The 17,427-nt window shown below is 42.9% G+C and overlaps 1 protein-coding gene across 7 annotated transcripts in view; it reads left to right on the top strand.

Moving 5' to 3' along the window:
- USP49 (ubiquitin specific peptidase 49) overlaps positions 1–17,427 on the top strand; it is a 29,499-nt gene that overhangs the window by 9,072 nt on the left and 3,000 nt on the right. For 4 of the 7 annotated variants that reach the window (XM_074528152.1, XM_074528155.1, XM_074528154.1 and 1 more), the window contains 5 exons: positions 1,573–1,700; positions 8,201–9,566; positions 11,229–11,433; positions 13,992–14,100; positions 15,484–15,689. In XM_074528152.1, coding sequence (XP_074384253.1) covers positions 8,229–9,566; positions 11,229–11,433; positions 13,992–14,100; positions 15,484–15,689 — 1,858 coding nt within the window. In that variant the 5' untranslated portion in view covers positions 1,573–1,700; positions 8,201–8,228. Of the gene's footprint in view, positions 1–1,572; positions 1,701–4,150; positions 4,182–4,850; positions 4,882–5,869; positions 5,918–8,200; positions 9,567–11,228; positions 11,434–13,991; positions 14,101–15,483; positions 15,690–17,427 lie in introns of those variants that run through there. The other 3 variants (XM_074528157.1, XM_074528158.1, XM_074528156.1) reach the window with 3 other exon arrangements.

Below are 17,427 nucleotides of genomic sequence, written 5' to 3' on the forward strand. Positions count from 1 at the left end.
TTTTCTTTTTTTTTTATTCCAATTTTTTCCTCCTGTTTGTTTTATTATTTTCTTTTTTTTTTTACTCCAATTTTTTCCTCCTGTTTGTTTTATTATTTTCTTTTTTTTTTCTCCATTTTTTTCCTCCTGTTTGTTTTATTATTTTCTTTTTTTTTTTACTCCAATTTTTTCCTCCTGTTTGTTTTATTATTTTCTTTTTTTTTTACTCCAATTTTTCCTCCTGTTTGTTTAAATATTTTTTTTTTACTCCAATTTTTTCCTCCTGTTTGTTTTATTATTTTCTTTTTTTTTTTACTCCAATTTTTTCCTCCTGTTTGTTTTATTATTTTCTTTTTTTTTTACTCCAATTTTTCCTCCTGTTTGTTTAAATATTTTTTTTTTACTCCAATTTTTTCCTCCTGTTTGTTTTATTATTTTCTTTTTTTTTTTACTCCAATTTTTTCCTCCTGTTTGTTTTATTATTTTCTTTTTTTTTTACTCCAATTTTTCCTCCTGTTTGTTTAAATATTTTTTTTTTACTCCAATTTTTTCCTCCTGTTTGTTTTATTATTTTCTTTTTTTTTTTACTCCAATTTTTTCCTCCTGTTTGTTTTATTATTTTCTTTTTTTTTTACTCCATTTTTTCCTCCTGTTTGTTTTATTTTTTTCTTTTTTTTTTTGACTCCCATTTTTTCCTCCTGTTTATTTTATTATTTTCTTTTTTTTTTACTCCAATTTTTTCCTCCTGTTTGTTTTATTATTTTCCTTTTTTTTACTCCAATTTTTTCCTCCTGTTTATTTTATTATTTTCTTTTTTTTTTACTCCAATTTTTTCCTCCTGTTTGTTTTATTATTTTCTTTTTTTTTTTTACTCCAATTTTTTCCTCCTGTTTGTTTTATTATTTTCTTTTTTTTACTCCAAGTTTTTCCTCCTGTTTGTTTTATTATTTTCTTTTTTTTTTACTCCAATTTTTTCCTCCTGTTTATTTTATTATTTTCTTTTTTTTTTACTCCAATTTTTTCCTCCTGTTTGTTTTATTATTTTCTTTTTTTTACTCCAATTTTTTCCTCCTGTTTGTTTTATTATTTTCTTTTTTTTTTATTCCAATTTTTTCCTCCTGTTTGTTTTATTATTTTCTTTTTTTTTTTTACTCCATTTTTTTCCTCCTGTTTGTTTTATTATTTTTTCTTTTCTTTTTTTTGACTCCCATTTTTTCCCCTCTGCCATATGTTGGGGTCATCCACTACAAAAAAGCCTCACCATGAAGAGGCTCCATGTGATCAGCAGATTTTTTTACAAATAAAAAAAATTATAATAAAAATAATAATATTTATTAATAATTTATAATAATATTTATTTGTAAAAAATAATTTTATTTTTTACAAATAAAAAAAAATAAAAAAAAAAAAAACGAAAGCAAGGAATGAAATGGGATTTTGTGTGTGGGAATTTGGGATGCTGGGGGTAATTGCACAGAATTCTTTCTGGGATAAATGAGTTCTGCACTGAGGGGTGAATGAGGCTCCTGCCAGCGTTCCAGGCTTGGTTTCTGTGATCACCAGGATGTTTTACCCCTCTCTCTCTCTCTCCAGGGCTTTGAAGCTGCCTGGCAGCGAGGAATTCCCAAAAATTGAATTCTGCAGGATCGTGGGAGGAGGATGGGGCTGCAACAGAGCCGGGACACGGCGGGGCCGAAGAGAGGATGTGTGAGCTGCACCCCGTGAGTGCTGAGCCCTCAGAGCCTTGAGGGGCTGGGAGAGGAGCCACAATTCACTGGGGAGCTTCTGTCAAACCAATGCCTTCAGATTTTAGCTTTTCATACATTTATAATACTATAATTCTTTAGTGTATAGCTCTAAATTCCATGGTGGAGGAGAGGATGTGTGAGCTGCACCCCGTGAGTGCTGAGCCCCAGAGCATTGAGGGGCTGGGAGAGGAGCCACAATTCACTGGGGAGCTTCTGTCAAACCAATCTTTTATCAAAATTTAGGATTTCAGATTTTCATAAATTTAAAATCTTGTAATTGTTTAGTGTATAGCTCTAAACTCCATGGTGGAGGAGAGGATGTGTGAGCTGCACCCCGTGAGTAACCTGGGGATCTGATCCCTCCATCCTGCGCCTTGGAAGACTGGGAAAGGATCCACAATTCACTGGGAATCTTCTGTCAAACCAATCTTTTATCAAGACTTAGGATTTCAGCTTTTTATACATTTATAATCCTGTAATTCTTCAGTGTATAACTCTAAACTCCATGGTGGAGGAGAGGATGTGTGAGCTGCACCCCGTGAGTGCTGAGCCCCAGAGCATTGAGGGACAGGGAAAAGGAGCCACAATTCACTGGGGTTCTTCTGTCAAACAAATCTTTTATCAAAATTTAGGATTTCAGCTTTTTTTACATTTATAATCCTGTATAAATATGTGGCCAAGGAGAGGATGTGTGAGCTGCACCCCGTGAGTGCTGAGCCCTCAGAGCATTGAGGGACTGGGAAAGGATCCACAATTCACAGGGGAGCTTCTATCAAACCAATCTTTTATCAAAATTCAGGATTTCAGCTTTTCATACATTTATAATCCTGTAATTCTTCAGTGTATAACTCTAAACTCCGTGGTGGAGGAGAGGATGTGTGAGCTGCACCCCGTGAGTAACCTGGGGATCTCATCCCTCCATCCTTGCCAGAGCCTTGGAAGACTGGGAAAGGATCCACAATTCACTGGGGTTCTTCTGTCAAACCAATCTTTTATCAAAATTTAGGATTTCAGCTTTTATAATCCTGTATAAATATGTGGTCAAAGAGAGGATGTGTGAGCTGCACCCCGTGAGTGCTGAGCCCCAGAGCCTTGAGGGGCTGGGAGAGGAGCCACAATTCACTGGGGAGCTTCTGTCAAACCAATGCCTTCAGATTTTAGCTTTTTATACATTTATAATACTATAATTCTTTAGTGTATAACTCTAAACTCCATGGTGGAGGAGAGGATGTGTGAGCTGCACCCCGTGAGTGCTGAGCCCTCAGAGCCTTGAGGGGCTGGGGAAGGATCCACAATTCACTGGGGAGCTTCTGTCAAACCAGTCTTTTATCAAAAGTTAGGATTTCAGATTTTCATACATTTATAATCCTGTATAAATATGTGGTCAAAGAGAGGATGTGTGAGCTGCACCCCGTGAGTGCTGAGCCCCAGAGCCTTGAGGGACTGGGAGAGGAGCCACAATTCACTGGGGAGCTTCTGTCAAACCAATCTTTTATCAAAATTTAGGATTTCAGCTTTTTATACATTTATAATCCTGTAATTCTTTAGTATGGAGGAGAGGATGTGTGAGCTGCACCCCGTGAGTAACCTGGGGATCTGATCCCTCCATCCTGCACCTTGGAAGACTGGGAAAGGATCCACAATTCACTGGGGAGCTTCTATCAAACTAAGCTTTTATCAAAATTTAGGATTTTGGCTTTTCATACATTTATAATCTTGTAATTCTTCAGTGTATAGCTCTAAACTCCATGGTGGAGGAGAGGATGTGTGAGCTGCACCCTGTGAGTGCTGACCCTCAGAGCCTTGAGGGGCTGGGAGAGGAGCCACAATTCACTGGGGATCTTCTATCAAACCAATCTTTTATCAAAATTTAGGATTTCAGCTTTTCATACATTTATAATCCTGTATAAATATGTTGTCAAAGAGAGGATGTGTGAGCTGCACCCCGTGAGTGCTGAGCCCCAGAGCATTAGAGGGATGGGGAAAAGGAGCCACAATTCACTGGGGAGCTTCTGTCAAACCAATCTTTTATCAGGATTTAGGATTTTAGCTTTTTATACATTTATAATCCTGTAATTCTTTAGTATGGAGGAGAGGATGTGTGAGCTGCACCCCATGAGTAACCTGGGGATCTGATCCCTCCATCCTGCACCTTGGAAGACTGGGAAAGGATCCACAATTCACTGGGGAGCTTCTATCAAACCAGTCTTTTATCAAAATTTAGGATTTCAGCTTTTTATACATTTATAATCCTGTATAAATATGTGGCTAAGGAGAGGATGTGTGAGCTGCACCCCGTGAGTGCTGAGCCTCAGAGCATTGAGGGGCTGGGAAAGGATCCACAATTCACTGGGGAGCTTCTGTCAAACCAATATTTTATCAAAATTTAGGATTTCAGCTTTTATAATCCTGTATAAATATGTGGCCGAGGAGAGGATGTGTGAGCTGCACCCCGTGAGTGCTGAGCCCCAGAGCCTTGAGGGGATGGGGAAGGAGCCACAATTCACTGGGGAGCTTCTGTCAAACCAATCTTTTATCAAAATTTAGGATTTCAGCTTTTTATACATTTATAATCCTGTATAAATATGTGGTCAAAGAGAGGATGTGTGAGCTGCACCCTGTGAGTGTTGAGCCCTCAGAGCCCTGGAGGGATGGGGAAAAGGAGCCACAATTCACTGGGGAGCTTCTGTCAAACCAATCTTTTATCAAAATTTAGGATTTCAGCTTTTATAATGCTGTATAAATATGTGGCCAAGGAGAGGATGTGTGAGCTGCACCCCGTGAGTAACCTGGGGATCTGACCCCTCCATCCTGCCCCAGAGCCTTGGAAGACTGGGAAAGGATCCACAATTCACTGGGAATCTTCTGTCAAACCAATCTTTTATCAGGATTTAGGATTTTGGCTTTTCATACATTTATAATCCTGTAATTCTTCAGTGTATAGCTCTAAACTCCATGGTGGAGGAGAGGATGTGTGAGCTGCACCCCGTGAGTGCTGAGCCCCAGAGCCTTGAGGGGCTGGGAGAGGAGCCACAATTCACTGGGGATCTTCTGTCAAACAAATCTTTTATCAAAATTTAGGATTTCAGCTTTTTATACATTTATAATCCTGTATAAATATGTGGTCAAAGAGAGGATGTGTGAGCTGCACCCTGTGAGTGTTGAGCCCTCAGAGCCCTGGAGGGATGGGGAAAAGGAGCCACAATTCACTGGGGAGCTTCTGTCAAACCAATCTTTTATCAAAATTTAGGATTTCAGCTTTTATAATGCTGTATAAATATGTGGCCAAGGAGAGGATGTGTGAGCTGCACCCCGTGAGTGCTGAGCCCCAGAGCATTGAGGGGCTGGGAGAGGAGCCACAATTCACTGGGGAGCTTCTGTCAAAAAAAAATTTTATCAAAATTTAGGATTTCAGCTTTTTATACATTTATAATCCTGTAATTCTTTAGTATGGAGGAGAGGATGTGTGAGCTGCACCCCGTGAGTGCTGAGCCCCAGAGCCCTGGAGGGATGGGGAAAAGGAGCCACAATTCACTGGGGAGCTTCTGTCAAACCAATGCCTTCAGATTTTAGCTTTTTATACATTTATAATACTATAATTCTTTAGTGTATAACTCTAAATTCCGTGGTGGAGGAGAGGATGTGTGAGCTGCACCCCATGAGTAACCTGGGGATCTGATCCCTCCATCCTGTGCCTTGGAAGACTGGGAAAGGATCCACAATTCACTTCTGTCAAACCAATCTTTTATCAAAATTTAGGATTTCAGCGTTTCATACATTTATAATCCTGTAATTCTTCAGTGTATAGCTCTAAACTCCATGGTGGAGGAGAGGATGTGTGAGCTGCACCCCATGAGTGCTGAGCCCTCCTTCTGCCCCATAGCCTTGGAAGACTGGGAAAAAGATCCACAATTCACTGGGGAGCTTCTGTCAAACCAATCTTTTATCAAAATTTAGGATTTCAGCTTTTATAATCCTGTATAAATATGTGGCCAAGGAGAGGATGTGTGAGCTGCACCCCGTGAGTGCTGAGCCCTCAGAGCATTAGAGGGATGGGGAAAAGGAGCCACAATTCACTGGGGATCTTCTGTCAAACCAATCTTTTATCAAAATTTAGGATTTCAGCTTTTCATACATTTATAATCCTGTATAAATATGTGGCCAAGGAGAGGATGTGTGAGCTGCACCCCGTGAGTGCTGAGCCCCAGAGCCCTGGAGGGACAGGGAAAAGGAGCCACAATTCACTGGGGAGCTTCTGTCAAACCAATCTTTTATCAAAATTTAGGATTTCAGCTTTTTATACATTTATAATCCTGTAATTCTTTAGTGTATAACTCTAAATTATCCAGAGTCAGCTGCTGCTTTCCCATTTTTACAAAACCATTCCTCTCCAGGCCTGGGAATCAACAGCACCTCAGTGCCTCAGGCCCTGAGAGATGGGAACAAAAATGATTTGGGGGAGCAAACTTGGGGTCAACAACTTCATAACCTGAAGTTGTAATGGGAAAATTAAGATGCAAATTTAGGGAAATTGAGCCAGGACTCAAATCTGATGATCCTTTTGGCCTCCTTCCAGTTGGGATATCCCATAACTCCACAAGGACATTTCAAATCCACATTGCAGCTCTAAAACCCTTTCCCTTGTGGTTTTTGCCCCCAAGATTGGAGCAGCGACTCCTCCTGTGCAACGTGGGTGGATGGAAATGTGGGGAATTTGGGATGTCCTGTGCAGGGCTAGGAACCAGATTTAATGATCCCAACCCTTCCAAACACCCTATAAAAACACCTCAAATCCATGTCACAGCTCTAAAACCCTTTCCCTTGTGGTTTTTTGCCCCCAAGGTTGGATCAGCAGCACGTCCTGTGCAAGATAGATAGATAGACAGGTAGATAGATAGAAGATAGATGGATGCAAATGTGGGGAATTTGGGGTGAGCTGTGAGGGCCAAGATTCAGATTTGATGATCCCAACCCTTCCAATGACCCTATAAAAAGACCTCAAATCCATATCCCAGCTCTTTTCCTTGTGTTTTATGCCCCCCAAGGTTGGAGCAGCGACTCCTCCTGTGAGACATGGATCGATGCAAACATGTGGGGAATTTGGAATATTGTGTGCAGGACTAGGAGCCAGATTTAATGATTCTAACCCTTCCAATGACCCTATAAAAACACCTCAAATCCATGTCACAGCTCTAAAACCCTTTTCCTTGTGTTTTATCCCCCCGAGGTCGGAGCAGCGACTCCTCCTGTGAGACATGGATAGGCACAAACAGGGAAAATTTGACATGTCCTGTGCCGGATTAGGAGTCAAATTTGATGATCCCAACCCTTCTAATGACCCTACAAGGAGATTTTTAATGCATGTCAACACCTCTAAAACCCTTTTCCTTGTGTTTTTTTTGCCCCCAAGTTTGGATCAGCAGCATGTCCTGTGCGAGATAGATAGATAGATAGATAGATAGATAGATAGATAGATAGATGATAGATAGATAGATAGATAGATAGATAGAGAGAGAGAGAGATAGATGCAAATGTGGGGAATTTGGGGTGAGCTGTGAGGGCCAAGAGTCAGATTTGATGATCCCAGCCCTTCCAATGACCCATCAACAAGATCTCAAATCCATATCCCAGCTCTTTTCCTTGTGTTTTTTCCCCCAAGGTCGGAGCAGCGACTCCTCCTGCGTGACATGGATCGATGCAAACATGTGGGGAATTTGGGATGTCCTGTGCAGGACTAGGAGCCAGATTTAATGATCCTAACCCTTCCAATGACCCTATAAAAAGACCTCAAATCCATGTTACACCTCTAAAACCCTTTTCCTTGTGGTTTTTTGCCCCCAAGGTTGGATCAGCAGCACGTCCTGTGCGAGATAGATAGATAGACAGATAGATAGACAGATAGATAGATAGATAGATAGATAGATAGATAGATGATAGATAGATGCAAATGTGGGAAATTTGGGGTGAGCTGTGAGAGCCAAGATTCAGATTTGATGATCCCAACCCTTCCAGTGACCCATCAACAAGATCTCAAATCCATATCCCAGCTCTTTTCCTTGTGTTTTTCCCCCCAAGGTCGGAGCAGCGACTCCTCCTGTGAGACATAGGTAGATGGAAATGTGGGGAATTTAGAATATTGTGTGCAGGACTAGAAGCCAGATTTAATGATCCCAACCCTTCCAATGACCCTACAAGGAGATCTCAAATCCATGTTACACCTCTAAAACCCTTTTCCTTGTGGTTTTTTGCCCCCAGGTTTGGGTCAGTAGCACGTCCTGTGAGAGAGAGATAGATAGATAGATAGATAGATAGATAGATAGATAGATAGATGCAAATGTGGGGAATTTGGGGTGAGCTGTGAGGGCCAAGAATCAGATTTGATGATGCTAACCCTTCCAGTGACCCTACAAGGAGATCTCAAATCCATGTCACAGCTCTAAAACCCTTTCCCTCGTGGTTTTTTGCCCTCCAAGGTCGGAGCAGCGACTCCTGCTGTGAGACATGGATCGATGCAAACATGTGGGGCGGCTACGACTCGCCCAGGACCACTCGATCCTGAACCCTCAGAAGTGGCAGTGCGTGGATTGCCACACCACCGAGTCGCTCTGGGCCTGCCTCAAGTGCTCGCACGTGGCGTGCGGCCGCTACATCGAGGAGCACGCCCTGAGGCACTTCCAGGAGAGCCGGCACCCCTTGGCCATGGAGGTGCACGAGCTCTACGTCTTCTGTTACCTCTGCCAGGATTACGTGCTCAATGACAACCCCGAGGGTGACCTGAAGCTGCTGAGGAGCTCGCTGTCGGCCATCAAGGGCCAGAGGAGCGGGAGGACGCTGCGCTCCACGGCGCTGGCCGAGGACGCCTGGAGGAGGAGGAGCCCTCAGGGCCAGTCCCAGATGCTGACGGCGCTGTGGCACCGGCGCCAGGCCCTGCTGGCGAGGGCCCTGCGCACCTGGTTCCACAGGAGCTCCCGGGGACAGCTGAAACTGAAGGAGAAGAAGCAGATGGAGGAGCTGGAGAGGAAGAAGGAGGCGGCTCGGCAGCGGCGGCGCGAGATGAAGAGGCAGCTCCTGGAGGAGCTGGCCAGCACTCCCCCCAGGAAGAGCGCCAGGCTGCTGTCCCACGTGCACGGCGAGAGCTTGATCCCAAGGAAATTCAGGGAGGTGGCCACGGCTTCCCCTACCTCAAGGCAGAGATTGAAGCAGTTCTACTCCATCCGCCGGCAGCCCCTGATGACGCCCGGCGTGACGGGGCTGAGGAACCTGGGCAACACTTGCTACATGAACTCCATCCTGCAGGTGCTCAGCCACCTCCAGAAGTTCAGAGAATGTTTCTTGACTCTTGATCTCTGTGAAACAGAAGAACTTTTAGCTAAAACTGTGAACGGGAGGGCCAGGATGCCAGGCAGGCTGGCAAACGGAGCCGCTGCCAGCGAGCCGGGGAAGCCTGACAAGGTTCAGAGCTCCCCGGGCTCCATGAACGGCGGCTCCTCCATCAGCCGCAGCTTGGAGCTGATCCAGCCCAAGGAGCCCAGCTCCAAGCACATCTCCCTGTGCCACGAGCTGCACACGCTGTTCAGGGTGATGTGGTCTGGCAAGTGGGCCCTGGTGTCGCCCTTCGCCATGCTGCACTCCGTGTGGAGCCTGATCCCCGCCTTCCGCGGCTACGACCAGCAGGACGCGCAGGAGTTCCTGTGCGAGCTCCTGGACAAGGTGCAGCAGGAGCTCGAGTCCGAGGGCAGCAGCAGGCGCAGGATCCTCATCCCCTTCTCGCAGAGGAAGCTCACCAAGCAGGTCCTCAAGGTGGTCAACACCATCTTCCACGGGCAGCTGCTCAGCCAGGTATGGAATTGCTTTTGCACTTGGAGCTGTTCACAGCAAGGAGCTCTGCACGTTGAGGATCCCATTTAGGAGTCGAGTTCCCAATTCCTGAGGAAAAAAATCCCTTGAATTGCCACCATTTCCATCCTTGGAAATGCACAAATTCCATTTCCGTCCTTGGACATGCACAAATTTAACGCATTTAGCAGAAATTCACTTCAGTTGTGCCACTTCTGGATGAGACCTGTACAGGCACAGAAGTCCTGAGCCCCTCTTTTTAGGGTTTGAATGTCTTTAATGCTGAGGTTTTAGGCAAAAGCTCTGCATGTTGAGGATCCCATTTAGGAGTCTTTTAGGACTCTTAGGATTTCCCAGTTCATGAGGAACAAATCCCTTGAATTGCCACCATTTCCATCCTTGTCACATTTAGCACAAATTCACTTCAGTTATGCCACTTCTGGATGGGACCTGTACAGACACAGAAGTCCTGAGCCCCTGGTTTTAGGGTTTGAATGTCTTTAGTCCTGAGGTTTTAGGCTTTGAATGTGTTTTTAAGGTACCTTTGCATTTTTTATGCCCCTTGTGGTTTTTTCCTCCCAAAGTTGGAGCAGCAACTCCTCCTGTGAGCCACAGATGGATGTAAATCTGGGGAATTTGGGATATCCTGTGCAGGACTGGGATTCAGATTTGATGATTTTAACCCTTCCAATGACACTACAAGGAGATTTCAAATCCATGTTACATCACTGAAATCCTTTTCCTTGTGGTTTTTTGCCTCCCATGGTGGAAGCAGTGACACCTGTGAGACATGGGTGGATGCAAATGTGAGGAATTTGGGGTGTCCTGTGCAGGGCCAGGAGCCAGATTTGAAGATCCCAACCCCTCCAATGACCCTACAAATTTCAAATCCATGTTACAGCACTAAAACCCTTTTCCTTGTGGTTTTTACCCCCCAAGGTTGGAGCAGCAGCTCCTCCTGTGAGCCATGGGTGGATGCAATGTGGGGGATTTGGGGTGTCCTGTGCATGGCCAGGAGTCAAATTTGATTATCCCAACTCTTCCAATGACCCTACAAGGAGATTTCAAATCCATGTCACAGCACTAAAACCCTTTTCCTTACCCCCAAAGTTGGAGCAGCAACTCCTCCTGTGAGCCATGGGTGGATGCAATGTGGGGGATTTGGGGTGTCCTGTGCATGTCCAGATTTGATGACCCTTTTGTCCTTCCAGCTGATGAAAACCCCAAATCCCAAAGCTGTGAGCATTCCCTGCATTTCACTTCCTCCCCGCAGCCAGCTGTGTGTCCCTGGATGTTGGGAATTTAGGTGCTAAGGAATGGAAAAGTACAAAACCATGGCTAATTCCAAGTCCTGCACCTGCACAGACAGCAGTGACCTTGGGCCTAGCTGTGGTATAATAACAAACAGTGAAAGAGCCATGAGAAAAGAGAGTGTAACCCCTCAGGTATGAAGATGAGTTATGCTAGAGTTTAACCAATAGATTGATTGGCTTACAGAATATTCAGAATATTATTCGCTGTATAAGTGTCTGATGCTCTCTTCAATAAACGGAATTTGCTCATCACTCCTATTGAGTGCCCGAGTCTCCCCTCACCGACAAACGGCGTCACCCCTGACAAAGGCCAGCATTTTATTTCTCTCTAACACCTGTGTCCCTGTCCCAGGTCACCTGCAGGACGTGCAACTACAAATCCAACACGGTGGAGCCCTTCTGGGACCTGTCCCTGGAGTTCCCCGAGCGCTACCACGCCCTGGCCAGGGGGCTGCTGCCCGAGCCCCAGGCGCAGTGCCTGCTCACCGAGATGCTGGCCAAGTTCACCGAGAGCGAGGCCCTGGAGGGCAGGATCTACGCCTGTGACCGCTGCAACAGTGAGTGCCACCAGCCTGGCACTGCCCCTGCAGGGCTGGCTTTGGAATAGGGATCCCAGTATAACCAGTTAGATGGTGCCTGGGTCAGTGTGGTGCTCGCTGCTGAGTGGTGCTTTACCCCAGAGATACCTTGGCCGCTGGAGATTGCAGCAGGGCACTGAATAAGTCCAGGCTTGTCAGGAACTCTGTTTACCTCAGGAGAGAGCTTCTGGGCTCCTTCAATAACCGGGGGTGAGGTGCCTGTTTATTGGAATATGAATCCCAATATAACCAGTTAGATTGTGCCTGGGTCAGTCTGACCTCACTGCTGGGCCAAAGGCAGCACTGTGGTGTTTTACCCCAGAGATACCTTGGCTGCTGGAGATTGCAGCAGGGCACTGAGCAAGTCCAGGCTGGTCAGGAGCTCTGTTTACCTCAGGAGAGAGAGCTTCTGGAGATGGTGAAGAGATAAAAGGAGAGGATTCTGCTGGAGGGTTATATCCAGATGTTTATTCCATGGTTACAGAGGTCTGAACGCCTGTGACCGCTGCAACAGTGAGTGCCACCAGCCTGGCACTGCCCCTGCCCCTGCAGGGCTGGCTTTGGAATAGGAATCCCAGTATAACCAGTTAGATGGTGCCTGGGTCAGTGTGGTGCTCGCTGCTGAGCCAAAGGCAGCACTGTGGTGTTTTACCCCAGAGATACCTTGGCTGCTGGAGATTGCAGCAGGGCACTGAATAAGTCCAGGCTTGTCAGGGACTCTGTTTACCTCAGGAGAGAGCTTCTGGGCTCCTTCAATAACCGGGGGTGAGGTGCCTGTTTATTGGAATATGAATCCCAATATAACCAGTTAGATGGTGCCTGGGTCAGTCTGACCTCACTGCTGGGCCAAAGGCAGCACTGTGGTGCTTTACCCCAGAGATACCTTGGCTGCTGGAGATTGCAGCAGGGCACTGGTGCCCAGGCTTGTCAGGAGCTCCGTTACCCTCAGGAGAGAGAGCTTCTGGCCATGGTGGAGAGAAAAAAGGAGAGGATTCTGCTGGAGGGTTATATCCAGATGTTTATTCCATGGTTACAGAGGTCTGAACACCTGTGACCGCTGCAACAGTGAGTGCCACCAGCCTGGCACTGCCCCTGCCCCTGCAGGGCTGGGAACAGAGCTGGGATAAATCCTGGGCCACAAATTGGGAGGGTTCGGTTCCGGCGTAACTCGGTTTGCTTTGGTTCTTTGGGAGGGAAAAGAAATGAAATTAATTAATTTATTTATTTGTTATTCATTGATACTTTGGAATTCTGAATGGCTGAGGAAATCTAGCTCACTAAGAGATTTTAAATTGCTTTTAAGGAATTCTGAATGGCTTTTAAGGAATTCTACTTTTAAGGAATTCTGAATGGCTTTAAAGGAATTCTAAATGGCTCAGGAATTCTACTTCAAAGGAATTTTTGAATGGCTTTTAAGGATTTCTAAATGGCTCAGGAATTCTCCTTTAAAGGAATTTTGAATGGCTTTTAAGGAATTCTAAATGGTTTTGAAAGAATTCTGAATGATTTTAAAGGAATTCTGAATGGCTTTAAAGGAATTCTACTTTTAAGGAATTCTAAATGGTTTTGAAAGAATTCTGAATGGCTTTTGAGGAATTCTACTTTAAAGGAATTTTTGAATGGCTTTTAAGGAATTCTAAATGGCTCAGGGATTCTACTTTTAGGGAATTCTGAATGGCTTTTAAGGAATTCTACTTTAAAGGAATTTTGAATGCTTTTTAAGGAATTCTAAATGGTTTTGAAAGAATTCTGAATGATTTTAAAGAATTCTGAATGGCTTTAAAGGAATTCTAGTTTTAAGGAATTCTAAATGGCTCAGGGATTCTACTTTTAGGGAATTTTGAATGGCTTTTAAGGAATTCTACTTTAAAGGAATTTTGAATGGCTTTTAAGGAATTTTGAATGGTTTTTAAGGAATTCTACTTGAAAGGAATTTTTGAATGGCTTTTGAGGAATTCTAAATGGTTTTGAAATAATTCTGAATGATTTTAAAGGAATTCTGAATGGCTGAGGAATTCTAGCTCACTAAGAGATTTTAAATTGCTTTTAAGGATTTCTAAATTGCTCAGGAATTCTACTTGAAAGGAATTTTTGAATGGCTTTTGAGGAATTCTAGCTCACTAAGATTTTAAATTGCTTTTAAGGAATTTGGAATGACTTTAAGGATTTCTGAATGATTTTTAAGGAATTCTAATATTTTTAAGGAATTCTGAATGATTTTAAAGGAATTCTGAATGGCTTTTGAGGAAATCTAAATGACTTTTAAGGAATTTAAACAGCTGAGGAATTCTTTAGTGGCTTTTAAAGGAATTCTGAATAACTTTTAAGGAATTCTGAGTAACTTTTAAGGAATTCTGAGTGACTTTTAAGGAATTCTGAGTGACTTTTAAGGAATTTTGAATGGCTCAGGCTGCATTTTTCCAGCTGGAAAGAGTCAATGAAAAGATTTCACCCTGTGCTGGTTTTTCTCTTGGGGGAATTAATTAATCCTGATCATCTTTGCTTTTTGGGGGGGTTTTGGGGTTTGTTTTTGGCAGGCAAAAGGCGAAAATCTTCTCCCAAACCTCTTGTTCTGAGTGAAGCTAAAAAGCAGTTGCTGATCTACAGACTACCTCAGGTCCTCCGGCTGCACCTTAAACGCTTCAGGTGAGGAAATTTTGGGGAAAAAATATCCAAAAATTTGCCTTTAAATACGCTCAGTTCTTGCTAAAATCAGCTGTGTAACTTCTGAGCCGTCACATTTGTGAAACCCCCTTGTGTTGCCTCTTTGCAGGGCTTTTTTTTTTTAAACAATTTAATATTTTGTGCATTTAATTCTTCATTTTTTCGGGTTTTAATCGAGTTTGCAGGCAGCTTGGAAGGAGAGGTCAGGAAGCTGAGTGGAAGGTGGGAGATGGAGAGAATTCAATGCCAATATTGGTGTTTACCTGGGGAAAAAAGAAAAAAATAAAAAAAAAAGAAAGCAGAAAAAGCTGAAAATATGAGGAAAAGTGGTGAGGGTGGGTGTAAGAGGGTTTTATGGGTAGCACTGAGGATTTTAAAGGTGGATTTCTCAGAGGAGAAATCTGGCTCAAAAATACCCCACCTAAAATAAAAACTATCAATGGCAAAGGGAGATTTTGGGGTGAAACCCCTGGATTTGGTTACAGAGTGCTCTGAGTGTGGGATTTGTTGGGATGGGAGGTTCCTGAAGGAGATTTTGGGGTGAAACCCCTGGGTTTGGTCCTGCTGAGCACCCTGAGTGTGGGATTTGTGTGTTTGGGGCATTCCTGAAGGGGATTTTGGGGCAAAACCCCCACATTTGGTTCTGCTGAGCACCCTGAATGTGGGATTTGTTCTTTGGGGCATTCCTTCAAGGGATTTTGGTTCAAACCTCCCAGATTTGGTTCTGCTGAGCCCCCTGAGTTCAGGCTTTGTGTGTTTGGTGACTTTTTATTGGGAATTTTGATTCAAACCCCCAGATTTGGTTCTGCTGAGCCCCCTGAGTTCAGGCTTTGTGTGTTTGGTGAATTTTTGCAGGGGATTTTGTTTCAGACCCCCAGATTTGGCTCCGCTGAGCACCTTGAGTGTGGGATTTGTGTATGAGGGGAATTTTGGGCTGAAACTCAGGGCTGAGCACCCTGAGTGTGGGATTTATGTATTTGGGCATTCCTGCAGGGGATTTTGGGGTGAAACCCCCAGATTTGGTTCTGCTGAGCCCCCTGAGTTCAGGCTTTGTGTGTTTGGTGGGTTTTTGCAGGGAATTTCGATTCAACCCCCCCAGATTTGGCTCTGCTGAGCACCCTGAGTGTGGGATTTATGTGTTTGGTGAATTTTTATTGGGAATTTCGTTTCAACCCCCCAGATTTGGTTCTGCTGAGCACCTTGAGTGTGGGATTTGTGTATGAGGGGGATTTTGGGCTGAAACTCAGGGCTGAGCACCCTGAGTGTGGGATTTATGGATTTGATGAATTTTTATTGGGAATTTTCATTCAACCCCCCCAGCTTTGGCTCCGCCGAGCGCCCTGAGGCCGCGCTTTGTGTTTGCAGGTGGTCTGAGCGCAATCACCGCGAGAAGATCGGGGTGCACGTGCTCTTTGAGCAGGTGCTGAACATGGAGCCGTTCTGCTGCAGGGACCCGCCGGCCTCCCCGGGCTCGGCCTGCTGCGTGTACGACCTGTCGGCCGTGGTGATGCATCACGGCAAGGGCTTCGGCTCGGGGCACTACACGGCCTACTGCTACAACACCGAGGGCGGTGCGTGAGGGGGCCGCGTGAGGGAGCCGCGTGAGGGAGCCGCTCCCAAACCCCTCCCCTTCCTTGGATTTCCCGCCTCTGAACCCTCCCCCAAAATTCCACTTCCTTGGGATCCACTCCTTGCCCTTCAGTAGTTTTTTATATATTTTTTAAGCATTTACGTTTGCTTTTTTATTTTAATTTTTTCAAGCCTCTCCCTTTCCTTGGATTTCCCTCCTTTGAGTATTCCACTTCCTTGGGATCCACTCCTTGCCCTTCAGTAGTTTGTTTCCCCTGTGTATTCTTATTTTTTATCTATTTTTTAAGCATTTACTTTTTTATTTTAATTCTTTCAAACCTCTCCTTTTCCTTGGATTTCCCTCCTCTGAACCCTCCCCCAAAATTCCACTTCCTTGGGATGCACTCCTTGCCCTTCAGTAGTTTTTTTTCTATTTTTTAAGCATTTACTTTTGCTTTTTGATTTTAATTTTTTCAAATCTCTCCCTTTCCTTGGATTTCCCTCCTTTGAATATTCCACTTCCTTGGGATCCTTCAGTAGTTTGTTTTCCCTGTGTATTCTTATTTTTTTTAGCATTTACGTTTGCTTTTTTATTTTAATTTTTTCAAACCTCTCCTTTTCTTTGGATTTCCCTCCTTTGGAACCTCCCTCAAAATTCCACTTCCTTGGGATCCTTGTTTTCCCTGTGTATTCTTATTTTTAGCATTTACTTTTTTATTTTCATTTTTTCAAACCTCTCCCTTTCCTTGAATTTTCCCTCCTTTGAATATTCCACTTCCTTGGGATCCTTCAGTAGTTTGTTTTCCTTGTGTATTCTTCTTTTTTTAGCTTTTACTTTTGCTTTTTTAATTTTTTCAAACCTCTCCTTTTCCTTGGATTTCCCTGCTTTGAATCCTCCCTCAAAATTCCACTTCCTTGGGATGCACTCCTTGCCCTTCAGTAGTTTGTTTCCCCTGTGGATTCTTATTTTTAGCATTTATTTTGCTTTTTTAATTTTTTCAAAACTCTCCCTTTCCTTGGATTTTCCCTCCTTTGAATATTCCACTTCCTTGGGATCCTTCAGTAGTTTGTTTTCCCTGTGTATTCTTATTTTTAGCATTTACTTTTGCTTTTTTAATTTTTTCAAACCTCTCCCTTTCCTTGGATTTTCCCTCCTTTGAATCCTCCCTCAAAAAATTTTAAAATTCTAATTCAGCTTTTGGGCTGATTAAATAATGATTTGATATTTCTAAAGCACCCCAAAAAATATTTTTTTAAAAAATTATATATTTTAAAATTCTAATAAAGACTGTATTTTTAAAATTCTATTTTAAAATTCTAATTCAGCTTTTGGGCTGATTAAATCATGATTTGATATTTGTAAAGCACCCCCAAAGTTATCTTTTTAAAATTATATTTAAAATTATATATTGTATATAATATTATATATACGCATATATTTATATAATAAATAAATAATATTTAAAATTATATTTTAAAAATTCTATTAAAAACTGTGTTTCGTTTATATAAAAATATATATTTAAATAATAGAATTTTATAAAATATATAATAATATATTAATAATTTATTATAATTATAAATTATATATATAATAAATTATAATTTATTATATAATAATATAATAATAGAATTTTATAATATATAATGATATATTCTTTATAATAAGAATATTTATATATTTATACTTATATATAATAATTAATATAATACTTATATATAAAATTAATACTTATATAT

Source organism: Zonotrichia albicollis, chromosome 28, assembly GCF_047830755.1.
Source record: "Zonotrichia albicollis isolate bZonAlb1 chromosome 28, bZonAlb1.hap1, whole genome shotgun sequence".
Lineage (NCBI taxonomy): Eukaryota > Metazoa > Chordata > Aves > Passeriformes > Passerellidae > Zonotrichia > Zonotrichia albicollis.